General features: G+C 39.3%; 1 protein-coding gene across 5 annotated transcripts in view; it reads right to left on the bottom strand.

Annotated features, from left to right (window-relative positions):
* The window catches only part of MAP4K3 (mitogen-activated protein kinase kinase kinase kinase 3), a 96,909-nt gene that overhangs the window by 6,200 nt on the left and 74,341 nt on the right, over window positions 1–16,368 (bottom strand). For 4 of the 5 annotated variants that reach the window (XM_075413386.1, XM_075413388.1, XM_075413389.1 and 1 more), the window contains 10 exons: window positions 16,007–16,091; window positions 14,905–14,984; window positions 12,141–12,201; window positions 11,937–12,054; window positions 9,228–9,286; window positions 6,678–6,781; window positions 5,718–5,889; window positions 3,061–3,129; window positions 2,850–2,942; window positions 518–588 (listed from right to left, as the gene is read on the bottom strand). In XM_075413386.1, the coding sequence (XP_075269501.1) occupies window positions 518–588; window positions 2,850–2,942; window positions 3,061–3,129; window positions 5,718–5,889; window positions 6,678–6,781; window positions 9,228–9,286; window positions 11,937–12,054; window positions 12,141–12,201; window positions 14,905–14,984; window positions 16,007–16,091 (912 nt within the window). The remainder of the gene's footprint in view (window positions 1–517; window positions 589–2,849; window positions 2,943–3,060; window positions 3,130–5,717; window positions 5,890–6,677; window positions 6,782–9,227; window positions 9,287–11,936; window positions 12,055–12,140; window positions 12,202–14,904; window positions 14,985–16,006; window positions 16,092–16,368) is intronic. The other variant, XM_075413387.1, reaches the window with a different exon arrangement.

Genomic DNA, 16,368 nt, shown 5'->3' with positions numbered 1-16,368 from the left:
TTTCTCCTGAGAATGGAAAACACTTCTTGTGAAAGCTGGGCACTAAAATCTTCAAAGTACTCGTAAGCCAAGGGAACACGATGAGACGAAAAACAACAGGCAACTCATTCAACATTGTGACAAAAAGCTAAAACTCAGCAGTGGAGTGTGCAGCCACTGGCAAAGCCCAAATTTTGGTATCCACGTGTGAGAGCCAAGGGACTGACATTAGTCTCCAAAGCATTTTAAGGTGAAGAAGTATAATGTCACCAAGAATTAGGCTTGAATATTTTCTAAGGCATCATGGCCCAGTCTCTCGTTGCTTTCTGCTCTGTATGTCAGACTTGACAGAGGCTCTTGTACAGCTTCACTCATTATTTTGTAGCTTATGAAACACACTTAGAATGAGACTCCAGCTTCCAGGTCTAAAACAGGAAGTTACTGAAATGTTTTACCCTTTCAGACCACAACATTATGCATTTATCCTCTACTTGACTTATATTAGAAGCTAGAATTTGAAGCAAAATGCAGTACTCACCTCATTTGATCTAAAACTCCTTCCTTGCATGCCGTGTTTCCAGAACGCTAACACACTGTCTTGCAGACAGACTGATAACAAAGAACACTGGAATCAGTTTTGAGGCATAACGTCAGCTCGTGCTTTTAAGACCAAAAGCATATGACTGCAATTTTGAAATTTGTGTATGTATGTTTTACTCTATCACATTCACTCAAGACTGCAAAACGTCTCGCAGGCATCACTGAACCTGCCTCAAAAGTAGCTGCATTTATATATTTGACTGTTTAATGAGCAGGGTTTAAAAATATTCCACCCAATCAGAAAAAGTTCCAAACCTGCCCTTCTGTCTAGTCCTAAACACATCCTTTCCTTTGAACAGGAAACCTCTCCTCATTCTAATACTAGCAGAAAATATATATTGAATTTCAGTAGAAAAGTCATAGGGATAATGCAGTGACATTTTTCGCCTTCCCAGAAAATACTGGCCAATACGGTCCTTCTGCAATAGCAACACAAAGCTTTACAGAGCCTTCTACTTCCCAGTCCTTCCCCTTGTCACAAATGTGGTGACAGACTCCTGCATTTGAACCCTGTGCAAGGCAACGGGTCTACGGTCTTCCTCAAAGAGAAGGCAAGTGCGTAGGTCCCCGGGAAGAACCTGTTCCACCTGCATCCAGCATCCTGCCTCTGGGCAAGTATGCAGGAAAGACATGATCAGGCCAGAACAGGACACTGGTAGCTCCTTTGTGACGAACAGAGAGAGGACTACAGCACGTGCAGAAGTCCCAGAGTGAGTAGCTTCAAGCACATACAGTCCTTCCTTCCATCCATTCCTAACCAACAGGAGCCACAGAAGTAACGTCTTCCATAACAATGTTTTTTTTTTCCTCTTCTCTGTGGGACATGATGTTTGAAGTGCTGGAAACTTTAAAGCTTCTCCTCAGAAGTAAATTCCCTCCAACCCTTGATTGCTTCTGTTCCCACTGTTCCTCCTCCTTCCTGTGCTACCCTCCATCTGTGCATACATCCTTCCTCATCCCTCTTTCAAAAGCATATGACGTAATCCAGGTAAGTAACCACTGGAGAATTGTCACAATAAATGTATTCTGTCTTTCTGTTTCACAAATCTAATTCATTCAGATTCTTCACAAGAAAACAAAATTTATGTAAAGTGTGACAAATAATATAATTTGGTCTTCGAGCTGCTTTATAAAAATGGACTGTGTGAACACACATGCAGCATGAGTTAGTCATGAGCAATTCACAGAATTTATGAAGGTTGTGTTAACGTATTCCTATAGAGTCTGAAGGTCTCCATCAAATGCCCGAGATATTTAGCCTAATCAGGGAAGACTCCAGGGTTATTACTCCATTCTAATTGCTCCTAGGGAAGCATGTTACATAGCGTGCTGAACCTTTCACTGAGCCTTCTCACACAAAGTGAAATGCGTGAGATAGTGTTTCAAATGCCAAAGGCTTGACAGTTAGCATCTCTAATTCCGTACTGTAACAGTAACAAGTTAATCATAGAATATCTTGAATTGGAAGGCACCTATAAGAATCATGGAGTTTAACTACCTGCTCCTCACAGGACTACCTAAACCTAAGAATGTTGTCCAGACACTCCTTGAACTCTGACAGACTTGGTGCCATGACCACTTCTGTGGGGAGCCTGGACCCAGCAGCCTCTCGGTGAACAACCTTTTCCTAATGTCCAGTCTGAATTCTCCCTCACAGAGCTTCACTCCGTTTCCTGGTGTCCTGTCGCTGGTCACCAGAGAGAGGAGATCAGCACCTCCCTCTCCGCTGCCCCCCTTGAGGAAGCAGCAGACTGCAATGAGGGCACCACTCAGCTTTCTCTTCTCCAAGCTGAACAAACCAAGTGACCTCAGCCGCTCCTCAGAAGTCCTGTCCTCGAGACCTTTCACCATCTGGGTCGCCCTTCTCCAGACCAACTCTGATAGTCTGATGTCCTTCTTACACTGAGGTGCCCAAAACTGCGCCCAGTACTCGAGGTGGGGCCACACCAGAGCAGCGTAGGGTGGGACAATCACCTCCCTTGACTGGCTAGTGATGATGTGCTTGATGCACCCCAGGGCACGGCTGGCCCTTTCAGCTGCCAGGACACACTGTTGACTCATATTCAACCTGCCATCAACCCAGACCCCCAGATCTCTTTCCATGGGGCTGCTCTCCAACCTCTTGTCCCCCAATTTTTATGTATAACCAGTATTACCTCATCCCAGGTGCAGAATCTGTCACTTACTCTTGTTAAATTTTATATGATTGGTGATTGTCCAGCTCTCAAGTCCATCCAGATATTCAATATTAATAATTAAATCCAACTTACCTATTGATTCGATCTGAAAGTCAAATGTGAGCTCCGAGGACAGTTTCCGGCTGGATTTTAACCTGCCTTGCAGATTCACTATTTTTATGCAGCCTAGACAACAAATAGGATATGTGAACCAAGAATTAGTCTGCAATATATGACCTAATTCGAAGACAGACAGTATGCATGTACATGCATACATATATATTTAGTTGATACTAAAACTTACAATCCAAACACACCAAAATGGTATCTCTCTCCAGCTGTGTTACATGTACAACACTTGTCTCTGTAGTGTCTATAAAAAAATGACAGTGTTAGTTCATAACAAATTACCATGAAATTTGAAATGGAAGTTCTAGAGATTGAGACAATTTAATGGGTTAGTGTGCTTTTATCTACTTAAAATAATCATCTTACCAGTGACATTTCTCTTCTCTTAGAGAGGCATGTCCACTTATCCAACATGTTGACTGTGACAGGAAAACTGAAGCTGTAATATTAAAGTATGGACTTAATCCAGCCTTTTCTAAGCTATGTCACAAAAGCAACCTCACATGTACATCGTTCTCCCTTTAGTCTCCGTTGGTGTCATTTAATATTGCTGTTGCAAAAAAGGCAGATATTTGAGACTGTCCACACTAAACCTGAATGCAGTTTCATGCCACTTTTCTTCTGCCTTTATTTCTAAATCTTGCTAGGGACTTTTATATTCATACTTAAGTCTCGCTGCTATTTTCAGACTTTCCATCAGCAGATCTTCCAGAAATAGGGGATTATTTCCTTCTCCAAACTCTTTAAAGCAGGGTTACCTTCCTCTCTTCTGGGTTACAGCTGCAGCAGTCTCCATCACAGCAAACAGGGGGATCTAACCCACAAGTGATTAGTGGACACGTCAACTCAAAAGAGAAATGTAGTTTTGGTCCATTTATTTGTTAACATTAAAATTACACAAAAAGCAGCTCTTACTAATTCAGCATTACTGCCAGCAATTCTGTAGGCATTCTTTCATACAGAAAAGAGAAACTCATTCAGTCTATTAGAGATGAGAAATTAGAGCATGTTACCTAAAATACAAAAGCAGCTTTCAGTTAAATAGCAAAATCCATGGTCCTGCTGAGAAGCAAAAAACTCCGCAAGGATGATGGCAGAAGTGTGCTCCTTGAGACGGTCCCTCCACCTCTTTTTTGCTGTTTGTCTTGGAAGTTATACATTTGTGATCTTAACCAATTTCTAATGCATGATCTCAACCAAAGATGGATATAGCCATGATGAAAGCATGGAACAGAAGGACTGGAGGATACACATCTCTGCAAACACATCATATGATGTGGAAACATGTGCTGCATGGGCTGAAGCTAACAGGAGAAGGATGGCAAGGGGAGAAACCCCCTGCTGTCAGTCTCTGCCAGCTAATTTTTTAAAAATGTCTTTATCAGATATTTATAAAAAAAGGTCAAGTGTCAAACAATGAAAACTACTATTTGATGGAAGCTATTTGTGACCATATGGTACACATGTTCCTCACTTCAAAAACACTGAAAAATCTCTTTCATTGCATTATCACTCTCCTGCCAGCAGGGGACAGGAACAAACCAATACAACACGAGGGTTTAAATTGGAGTCAAACAAATAGTAGAAAATAACAACATAGACACACAACACAAGAACACACAAATCATTCAAGGAAGCTAAAGTATTTTTGGAAAGCACAATGCAATGTTAAATTTTCCACATCAGAAAAAACAACAAAGGAACCAGGAAGTGATTAATATTCTTGTATTTATACACTGATGCAGACAATACTGAGAGAAGAATGACAACAGGACATTATGGGTCAAAGAATTTCTCTTCAGCATTCTACTTTTACAGACTCTTCTGAAGTCACACAGTTATATAAATAGAGAATAAAATGCACTAACTCTGAAGTAGTTAAGTGCATTAATTGACCATCCATTGACCACTTCGGGTTTTGCAACTATGCTTTGAAATGTGTCAAAATCTGATGTACTTTTCAGCAGCAAGAAAGTCAGCAGGCATCTTCCTAGTGGAAACTGTTCTTAGTGAAATCCATGGTATACAATCAGCCAGACTCATACACACATGTATGCCAGCACAGGACTAGATATAAATTCATCATGGATCAACAAGAGTTCTATGCTTGGTGACAACAAAGCTATTTACTGCTTCTAAACCTGCAAGCTATGACTGGGATCAGCTCACTACTGTATCTCGGTTTAGTGTGGAACCTTGCAACTCTAGAAAAGTAATTCTTAGCACACTTCCTTCTTAAGAGAACTGCTGCTGCTGCTCAAATGATGGCCTCCTCACTCACAGCATCCAGACCAGTGACAGACAGGTATTCGATTTCCTGCTACCAGTGGTCCTAATCCTTTTCGCTTTCCATAAACATCCGAAGAACAATAATATGCTCTCTCTCTGAGCAGGAGGCTGATAACACTATTTCTAAGCACACTGGCTTATTGCAGGAGAGCCAAACTACACATACAGTGATGCTGAAAGAAATTGTTCAGAGTGCAATTCTATTAAAATCTGTTAAACAGAAGTCATGGAGCCAGGGTAGAACACAGAACAGCACAGTGGGTAATTGTCAGGTACAGCTTGATTTATGGACATGCAAGAAACTACAATTCCATCATCTAGTATACTCAAAATCTCAATAAATCCAATCACTTTAATGAGTAGAAAAAACACAGGTGCAAGCAGGTAAAACCAGATACTCCCTTTAAAAGGAGAACTTACAACAATCACTTAGCCTTAATAATTTAACCATTAGATTCCTCAGAGGAAACTACCTTTCTAGTGCTTCAGCTATAATAGAAGAGCAAGGAACAGTTCTAAACGCAATTAAAATGGCCCACAAACCTGTTTCAGTAAACCACGAAGAGGTAGAATTTGGGTTGACAGTCTCAAACTTCACCACCTGATTGAAGTCTCTTCCTCTACTGACACCGACACAAACTAAAGGGAATTCCTGCTCAGGGACTACCAGCATTTCAAACAACCTCAGTGGACAAGGTACGGGAAAATCTATGTGCTAGATTAAGAAACAAAAACAGATATTAGAAGTGAAACAAGTTTAGTCTGAGTTGCTATTACCTATTTAAACTGTACGGTAAATTTTATGCCATACACTTTGTAACATTAAGTTTACTTCTTCAGATAACAGTAATTGATAGATACAAAAAGCCCGAGTTACGAAGTTTAGACAGTCTTCATGCCGATTCAGTTAAAATAAGATAGGATGTATTTCATCACATGTCCGGTGCAGCTGCCCACAGACAAGAGTGCTACACCCACTGCAGCTCTCCCTGGCTATGGAGTCTCTAAGCCTTGTTTCCCAGGCTGATCAATTTAGAGCAGCTGCCTCTCTACAAACATGAGTCCACCCCAGCTCCTTCTCTTCAGGTGGTGTCAGGCGGGGAGGTAACAAACATTTCTGGGCACCTCCAGTGTCATGAAGCACAGAATGAGTGGCCAGCCTCTCTCTGGGATGGGAGCAAGCCTGCTGTTAACTCGTGTTATCCCTCCATTGCGCCGTGTCTCTGTCCGTCAGCCAGAGCTACTTACTGTGCAACTAATAGGCAATGTTCATGGAGAGAAGGGCTTGGCTCTTTAATTTAAGTGCAACACAAATCCAAGAACATTCCTACAAATGTTTTGAGTCAGTTAATAGGTGTTACACATTTAAATAGCTATTTTCAATGTAATTTAATGGAAACCAAGAGAAAAGTCTAATAATTCAAGGAATGGCTAATACTTAATAAGTCATTACAAGATAAATAGAACTGAACACAAGAGTATTTAACCTTATCATACTATTACCTTGATTAACATAAATTTTTGCATTGGTTCAACCCATTCTAACAAAACAATGCTAGACTGTAGTGCTCCACAAAGGTACTTGTGGCCTGTGTAGGGATTCCTCACTGCCAAAAAAGGAGAGGTAGAATACATTAGTGGAATAAGCAAATACAAATGATAAAATTTCCAACTAAATAACAATCCATACACTTTCAGAAAATACCCACCACCACCACTCTAATCTTATATATAAGGAAGCTGCTGAAAAGCCAACATCACACTATGAAAATGGTGACAGTGAGCATGCTGGAGCAGGGGCTGCCCCTCCACTGGGCGTGAAGAGCTAGCAGCTGGTGCCAAATAAGCCATAATAAACACGACTCTCACAAGAGCACTGTGGCAGGTTTCCAACTCAAAATATAAGTTTATTGGTTTTTTTTTTTTTAGACTAGTAGGTGGGATTTACTATTTTAGATAGTCTTCAAAAAAATAGTTGACTGCATATACATTTGAAGTATCTTGCTGCACCATGTTGGTTGGCCTAAGCTATCTCCAAATCATCGTGAGAAGATGTTAAAGAGTGGCTTTTTCTGAGACACACATGCTTATCCAGCAGGCACTGAACAATCACTGTCACGGTCACTGAACTGCTCAGCCACCTTCCAAGCACTGCCACAGTGAGTCTGAAATCCAAGAGCTCTGTATTTCTGATGAACACTTCTACATCAGCAGCAAATTCATTTTTTTTTTAAAGTGACATCATCTATTTCCACTCAACTGCTCTTCTATGGTTTGTCAGAACTCAATTAAAAATTGGAAGAGAACAATAAAGTTGCAAAATCGGGCACTCTGAAATCTGAAGTTTCACAACTTAAATTTTACAGTATTGACAAAATTTCACTCCTTAAGCACTGCCAGCATATCCATCAAGACGAACAAGTGCACTTTGTACAATTACATCTAAAGACCAGATTTTACAGTGGAGTAAGGAGATTGTGGGCTATCAGACAATTAACAACACAGTTCAGACAACGAGCTTCTACAATCCAGTACTATCTACATAAGTGAAATACTCTCACGCTACCTTACTGCCAAGGAAATCCACTAGCAATCCCTTGTAACCTTAAACATCAGAGCTTAATTTCATTAATCCAAGTTCTCACTCAACATCAGCCAAACTGACTGCAAACTACAACAAACAATGCTTGACTTCACTCTTAGTAAGGCTGAACTCAGCAGCAGAAACCACAAAACATGCAATTGCCAACACCTGTAAGGTGGAGAAACAAGACCAGAAGTTCTCATCTTTTTCTGCCTCCTGTGGCACTGCAGCTTCCCTCAGGCCAAAGACATACTTGTGCTGCCAGCAGGAATGGAGGCTCAGACTGCAGGAGGTAATAAGCAGGGAGGAGTGGGGAATGTATCATTTCTCCCCTTGGACCTGCTTTTTGCAGCTGACCTTGTTGCTATCACAGATTATCACTTCTACCTATCACGCAAGAAGGACTCCAGGCTTATTTGGCTAAGCTACCTCTGAATGCCAGGGCAGCAGACACCCGTCATAATGCCAAGCCCCACAGCACTCTTGTTAAATTCTGTGCCTGTTAGTACAGAAACTGCAAGATTACAGAGGAGCACAGCACTATGTTTCTTACTTCATAAGCAGAGATCTGAAAACATACGGACTTCCAAATTAATTTTCATGTCAAAGCCAGACAGATCCCTGTCACTCCACCCCTTCGGGTGTTCCCTGCAGCATCCATTAAAATTCACAGCTTGACTACGTGCCTCAATGAGGGCAAGGCCTGGACATGCACAATACAGATCATTAACACCCTGTGACACCCTAGAAGATTTGTATCCCAGACAAAGTCAACTTTTAACATGTGAGCTGAACAAAGAAGTGCTAACAAACACCAGAATTTTTAGCAATATCAGGGAGATTTTTGTCAGGATCAATGACAGATTCTCGCTTACCACTCAGTCTCGAAAATCTCCTGTATAATACAACTCCTCACACCAAAGATTTGATTATGGAACATCATATGAAACATTTCCAGGGACAAGAGCTCGACCCCAAGAGATCATCCATAGTTTTGTTTTGTTTTTCATGCAGCTTTGACACTTCAGTAACTGGCACTTCAAATATACTATAAAGGCTTCAAAGACAACACTGCCCCCAAAGAATTGAAAATATTCCTTGCTTTTCATCATCCAATATTGATAACTGGAACTTGTGCTACGAAGTGAGGCTACTTAAGCCTGATGGTAACTTTAAGTCGCTCCACCCATGGAGAACAGGTTCTTCCCGAGGGTTGGTTTAAATCTGACATGCATTATGCTTTTCTGCATTTCTTGAGAATTGTCTTTATGTTTAAAGAGCAAAATGAGAACATTTTCACTACTTAAACACAAGGACTAACCTGAATGAGCTCACTGTCTACAAATGCGTACTTTCATAATAATGACAAAAGTCTCTTTTCCCTATACGTTCTAAACCTGACTCAGCAATCTTAATAATGCTACCATTTGTACTGCTTCTTGGCATTTATTCTGCAGATATTTACTTACCAACACAGCACTTCTGACACCATTTAGTGTCAGGAATTTTTGTAGACACTGCAAATTTCCTACAAGATAAAAATACAGAGTTACTGATCAACTAAAAGAATTGAATGAATTCACTTTTTAGAGAGTTGTTGGTGGGAAAAGTATAATTGCCCCCCCCCCCCCAATAAAAACTAAAAATATATTTATTTGTACATTTCTTCTCAAAATGATATGCCTAGAACCTACATGGAGATCCCTCTGTTAGGACTGAGATGGTGCTCAGTTATGCAGCATTGCAAACATAGTTAAAAGTCAGGAATGAGAGGAATAGGTACCTCAGTACCTTCAATCGTCATTTGCCACTATCTCTTGTTATTTAATTATATGTATTTATATACATGTCTGGATAGTATACTGGTACTCCTGTGATCGTTCTTCTTTTTTGATGCTGTAACTTATTGCATCTTGTGCTGGATACTACATACACAACATAAATTCCACTCTTGTCCCAAGGACATTATAGTTCAAAGACAAGGCACACGGCCCCAAGGGGTGTGGGAACCGATGCTGTACTGTATAGCTTGCTGGGCCACAGTCCTTGCAAACTAACAGCTTAAAGTTTGCAAAACTTTTCACAGGCAGCACAGCATGCATTTTAGGAGGTGGTCTGAAGGAGGACTGGAAGGCAGCTTTGCAAGACCTTTTCTCATGTGCAAGGGACACTCCCTGAGAAATCATGAAAACAATTACTTCCAAATTTATCAGATAAGCCAGGGAAGATGTTGTTATTTTCTGGTAGTGGGAATCAGTGTTTCTATACAGACTAGAAGACAACAGACAGTATGGAGATTGGCCACAGTAGCCTTGACAGTAAAAGTAACTAATTCGATGCTATAGCAAAGATGGGGATAAGAGAAGTGCTAGACAGATGCTGCAGTCACAAGCTATGGATTGGGAAAATACTTGCACGGCATTTTAAATGAAGCTGTCCACAAGTGACTGATAATGCAGCAGAACCGCGCAGTATGAAAACTGAGTACTGGCCACAAATTTTGGTTGGCAGGTTTGAAAGTAACTGCTCAAGGACAATGAAGGGAAAGAAGCTGGAAAGGAGACTTATCACAGACATAATTTTCTGCTGCTGAATGTTTGCCTACCAAGTATCACAAATTGAGCTTAAACCGTTTTGCAGATGAATATACGAAACTCACAGATTACTCTGAATTAGATTTTGCTTTGCATTTTCTCTACCAAAAACTTTGAATGTATCTGCATTTTTTACGTAGCAGTCATCATCATGGTATCCAGGAATTTGCTGAGGAATACACTTTGTTGTCTTTTAGGAAAAAAAATTATGCTATTGTACATACTTCAAATGTGCTGCTTCTGCCTGGCTAAATGTTACTACTCGATGCCTTAGAGTAAGGGATAAAACAGCAAAATGGATTATCTAAATTAATCTCTCCTGCCTTTGAATGACTGGCTTGGCATTCACAGATTCAGGTTGTGCTGCATTTTTCCTGAGAAGTGACATAACTGGACAAGAACATTTCTGAGCCCTCTGCAACTTAGGTGAGGCGTCATTCCAGGCTGAGTGTAGTCTGAAGCTTTTCCTCACATGGTCCTTATGATAATTATGGTTATTAGTCCACTGCTGACGCAGTCCTCGAGCCAAAGTCACCCAGCCAAAGTCAGTTTGGAAGAGAGAGAAGAACAGTGACGCAGGCACACAGAAGACAACAATTCAAAGCACAGATTATCTCTTCAGTAATTAGAATTTAGCCTCTAGGAAGAACACAGTTTCCAGACAAATGTTGCACCATTATGTTTGCAGATGACTGAAGAAGCAGCCTTTCCCAAATCGAGAATTAAATGTTAATAGGCTGTTAACAGAACCAAAGGTAGCAGCAAATCAGGTCTTCTATAACACGATTTCCTAACAGAAAGCCTATTATATGAGAAGAAACAGTGATTCACTACGCACTTTAAGAACCAAAGGTTTCTCTGCAAACTAGATTAGTGTTACCACCTCCTCCTCTTGGATTTGAATGGGCTCCTAAGGCTTGCCTGGTGGCCAGCACTGGATCCAGTCTCTGGGATTTTGTATGAGTTTGTTCATAACTGAAGTTGGAGAGACTGCAGGCACAAAGTGCTGTAGGCACCTGGGGACTAAAGTACCTTCTACACTGGCCTGTGAAAGATGACTAGCCAATGATGGATGCCAAATCTGTACCACAGCTCTACTCTTCCCAGCTTCCAAAACAACCCATGAGCCCATTCCCTCTGCAATAAAAGATTACACATCCCCACTTTTTTTTTTTTTTTTTTTTTTTTTTTTTTTTTTACACATAGAATGGAAATACAGTGCCCAGAGTAACTAATATAAGAACATCAACTTGCCTGAAACATCACAGGTACAACACCGACCCTAATTTTTGTTTAGCATCGAGTACAACCAGGCTTTAGCATAATAGACTATACCTGAAAAGAGCTATGCCCAGAAACAAGAGGCTTCATGACAAGAAGGTAAGATGTACCAAACCCCATTTCTCTAATAAGAGTATATCCACATCCCGATTCATGTAAATTTAGGGCTCTACCCTCTGATTAATGCCCATATGAGTTATTCATAGCTATCTGTGAACAGAGTTCCATGTTATTTGGTATTCCCAGAATTTGGTATTTCACTAGAATTAAGATATCCTGATACATCTGATGACATGTACTTACCTGGGAAGTATTCGGTCAGGGAGTTTATGTGCAGGAATAGCAACAGGTAACTTTTGCATTTGCCTTGCATAATCAAAGAGTCCTGGTAGATTATGGGAATAAAGCTGAGAAGCTTTACCTGGAAATTAGAAAACAAAACCACACTTCAAATATGAAACCAGATGTTTACCAGCACTACCACTCAAAGACAGCACAGTAACTTACCAGATATTGACAACAAGCAATTGTTCATGACATATAACCATGTACACCTTCGAGGAAATAGCTGTTAAAGGGAAGGAAAAACAAAGAAAGAAAAGCGTTTAATTTGATATACACAAAATGCGAGCACATTAAGTTGATCAATAAATATCTGCATAGGTGACAGGACAAAACTAATATTGACTTGCCTTTTCTGGCAGAAATTAGCTTATGCCAAGTAGTATTTCACCTGGATTCCAGAGTTAATTCAGAGTGAATCTTAGGCACACACACTATGTTTAACATACACACTAACATTTAGACAATTAGCACATTTTATATTGATGTCTTCAAGTATACTATAATTAGCCCACAAGCTGTCATTATAAAGATCAGTCTGTCCTTTTTCAAAAACTTTAAAAACCACCAAACTTTCTTCTTCACAGGAGAAAATCTTAACAACATAAACTTCAGTAAATAAAGTATGGCCAGCAAACCACACTCATTGTAAAGCCTGTGATAGTCCAAATCTCTTCAAACAAATTAAAGCTCGCACTTGAAGGGACTCTGCATATGATTATACATTTCACTTTAGTGATCAAGGAATGCAACAAACAGTCAAGGCAGAGTTTTATTTGTCCAATCCCACAATTACTAGAAAGATGGGGCCAAAACCAACAGGACATCCTTAAAAAAAAATTTAAAAAAAAGATGGTACTTTTTTTCCCCTCTGACATAACTTCTGGAGCTTGTTGCCACAAGAGGCTACGGAGATGGAAAGCATCAACAGCGTAAACAAGGGATTAGACACATTCAAGGCCAACAGGTCCATAAATGGACACAAAAAGCAGATAGGCAGAGATCCTCCAACATCCCCACTTCAATGACTGTAGCGGAGCCTGAGGAGAACGGACAGCAGACGGTGGTCAAGCTTATGGGTGTTTCCTACTGCCATTTTAGGAAACACAACTATTGGGCTAGACAGACCATTCAGGAGGACATTTCTTTTGCTCTTAAAAAAGCCAGAAAAGCTCCCAAACAAAAAAAACCCACCAAACAATAACAAAAAACTCCCCTCACTGGTTTATTAGAAATATTTGAGAAGATCTGCAAATTAATTATAAGATTTTTTTCTGACAAAGAGCAAGAGATTCATCTTGAAGCTGTGCTAACTCCTGGAAACGTACATTATTTCTGCTTTGTCCATTAGTGAAGTGGAATGTAGTAAAAAATAATCAAGGATACTACTTTTATTTTTACACTGAATTGTATCAGACCTAGAGAGTAAGCAATGAAGTGAAACACAGAACTTGAAAATGCTATTAAAGCCCTATTGCCTGTTATCATAAATAACAGGGTAATAAATGGTTAACACAGAGTGTGCGCTTCTATTCCTGAAGTCTTCTCACAACCAAAACAGACTGCAAGAAAAATCCACAGTAGTAATCTACCAGCCTGGCTGTATCCAAATTTATATGTGAAAGTTTGATTGATCTTCTGTAGCTGCATAAACATATTATGACTTAGTAGGTTTGGATATGAGGATTAGAGAAGAACAGCAATACTTCAGATCTGCAGGTTGATTGACCTGTCAATCACTCCTCCTGTTCCACACAACCAGCTGTTTTTACAAGCGTCTCTTCTTGTCTTTAAGTGCTTATTAAAACACTTCCCTAAAAGCTCACTAGGTAATGCACTACAGAACAAGGTGCTTAGAGAAACCAAGGATGGATATGAGAGCATGAGTTTAATTACGCCTATTCTTGCAAATTAAAAAAAAAAAAACAAACAACAAAAAAATCCAAAAAAACAACAAACAAACCAAAAGAAAAAAAAAAAAAAACAAGCAAAAGTTTCCTTGGTCTACCTGGCCTACTAGAACTATTGTATTAATGATATTTCTGAGGGTAGGTTTTATAACTGTAGTGTAGCAGCAGAGAGGTACCTGAGCTAACTTTAAACTAGTTAACTCAAAGACCAGTATGATTATGGGTTACATGATGCTCAGTGCAAGCTGGCTAGGCCTTCTTCTCAACACAACAGACATATCTACAACGTCTGGACCCTGGAAGATGAACAAACACCAGTGCCTCCAGCTTACAGTGTGAAGGCTGTCCTTGCAAATTCCTCCATCTTGATGGCAGATGCATAGCTCCCTAAGTTAGGGAGAAGGCAGGAAAGAAAATAAATCTCTTAGAGATTAACAAAAGAGATGGAGAAGACACCATAAAGAAAAGCCTGCAATTGGCATTTCCCCCTCCCCACTATCCCCTCAAAAATTTACTATTTATAAGATTCTGCAAAGATAGTTTTAATTGGGGTTCAGTAAGCTGAGTCTCATCAGCAAACCTGCTTTTAAGACCAAAAGAATGGAATCTAGCGTATGAAGGACCTCCTTGCTTCCCTGTAGCTGAAACACAATGTTTGTTGCAAATACTTTATCTTGTAACAAAGCTTTCAAGAAAATAGAAACTTTCACCCAAAATATATCACGGAAATTCCATACTGTTTAACAAATTATTTAACTGCAGGACAATGCACTACAGTGAAGTTCAACACATTGATATATGCAAATCTCCTACTTAAACACGGTTCAGGCTACAAAAAACTTAAACACAACTGCAAGGTATCCTGAATACTAAACATTCAAGGTAATTTTCAGTGTAGCTAGTGCCTATGTAATTGTAGTAAAGTCAATTTTTACATGGATTGTACAACATTGATCTGAGTGGCTAAAAAAAGGTGACAAAGGTGTATTTTTTTCCAAAATATCAAAACAGAAATATACCTGCTCCATTGATGTTTCATGAAGTTCATTGAGGTTCAGTGTGTAAATACCTTCTTCTGCACCAAATATCAAGTACTGATCTGCAAACACAAACAAACAAACAAAAAAAATCCTGACTTAAGGAAGCTGTGTTTTGTAACAGTATGCAGCTCTTTACCAAAAACAAGACTTAAAACAATTACATGCATTGAACCAAATCCACCTATAACAGTTGTGGCGTTTGAAAGCGTGGGAAATTAATCTTGCTAAGGAAGCTTAAATTTGTGGATGGGACTGTTTTAAGTCATTAGGAAAGATCAGTCTTTTTTTCCTGACTAACAGAATAAAAAACAGCAGTGATATAACCATAAGCAAGAATTCATGTGAGTAATTTCCTCATATACAGTTTATCCTACTTAGACTATATTTCCATACATTTTGTGACATATTCATAGCCGTCTTTTGGAGTACTTCAACAACAGTATTGACTGGTACTTTGGTGGTGCCTCACTTCTTGAACATAATTAATACCCTGGATTGCATTTAGTCATGCGAAACAGACAGACATCTCATATTGAGAAGATGTCAACTGCAGAAGACTGACTTCCAAAACTTCAGTTTCTAAAAAATTTAAGTATTTTCTTGCTTACTGGCTTAGCAGCATGCCTATACAGCCTATCATCAAAAAGTGATATTGCACGCAATGAGAGCAATGTTAAAATTATCCCTTTCATCAAGCTATTTAATAAAAGCACTGAAATGTATGCAAAAAATAAAGATAGTTGCAGAAACCTGTAAGACCACAAAAATTCGGGGGGGCTGGAATCAAGTGAATGATAAAGAAATCGATCTCAACCAGGACCACCAGAAGTCAGATTAAAAAAAAAAAAAGTATTGTATTCTTTTTAATCAAAGCTGAAAACTGTGCCCCATATATCTTAACATAATTTAAAAAGTAACACTGAACTTCAGACAGCAGTGGTAGAATTGAAGATGAACTTCTGCTTATATAAACAAACCTGTTTCACAATATGTCTATTTTAAAAGGAATAGCCTTACTCATCTACGCACTCTTAAAATCTGCAGAAGGGACAAAATGAGTAAAATATATGTAATATACTACCTCTTGTATCTGGATTTATCCATGAAGTTGCACAATGAATTTTTAATGGACAGCCATTGAAAACCTTTGAAAAGCAAGCACCCATCTGCAGAAATAAAAACAAGTAAAAATATACATATGAAAAATTAAAATGTGACATTGCCAATAGAATTATTTTTATTTAAAGTCGTAACAAAAGGTTAAGAGTAGTTTCATTTGCCATGTGTGCCATTCTGTTAGGTGTTTCTAATTAACTTATTTTCAATAATGATTGCTTCCCAAAGGGAAACCTCTGGTAGAAGACCCCGCTCCTTGTTCAGCATAACCTTAATTAACTCAGTTTGCCTATTAAGTAAGGGTCTTGCATAGTACAATATAATCGA

This window comes from Opisthocomus hoazin, chromosome 2 (genome assembly GCF_030867145.1).
Source record: "Opisthocomus hoazin isolate bOpiHoa1 chromosome 2, bOpiHoa1.hap1, whole genome shotgun sequence".
In the NCBI taxonomy this organism is placed as follows: Eukaryota; Metazoa; Chordata; class Aves; order Opisthocomiformes; family Opisthocomidae; genus Opisthocomus; species Opisthocomus hoazin.
The sequence above is the reverse complement of the archived record's forward strand: the minus strand, read 5'-3'. Positions and strand labels throughout refer to the sequence as shown.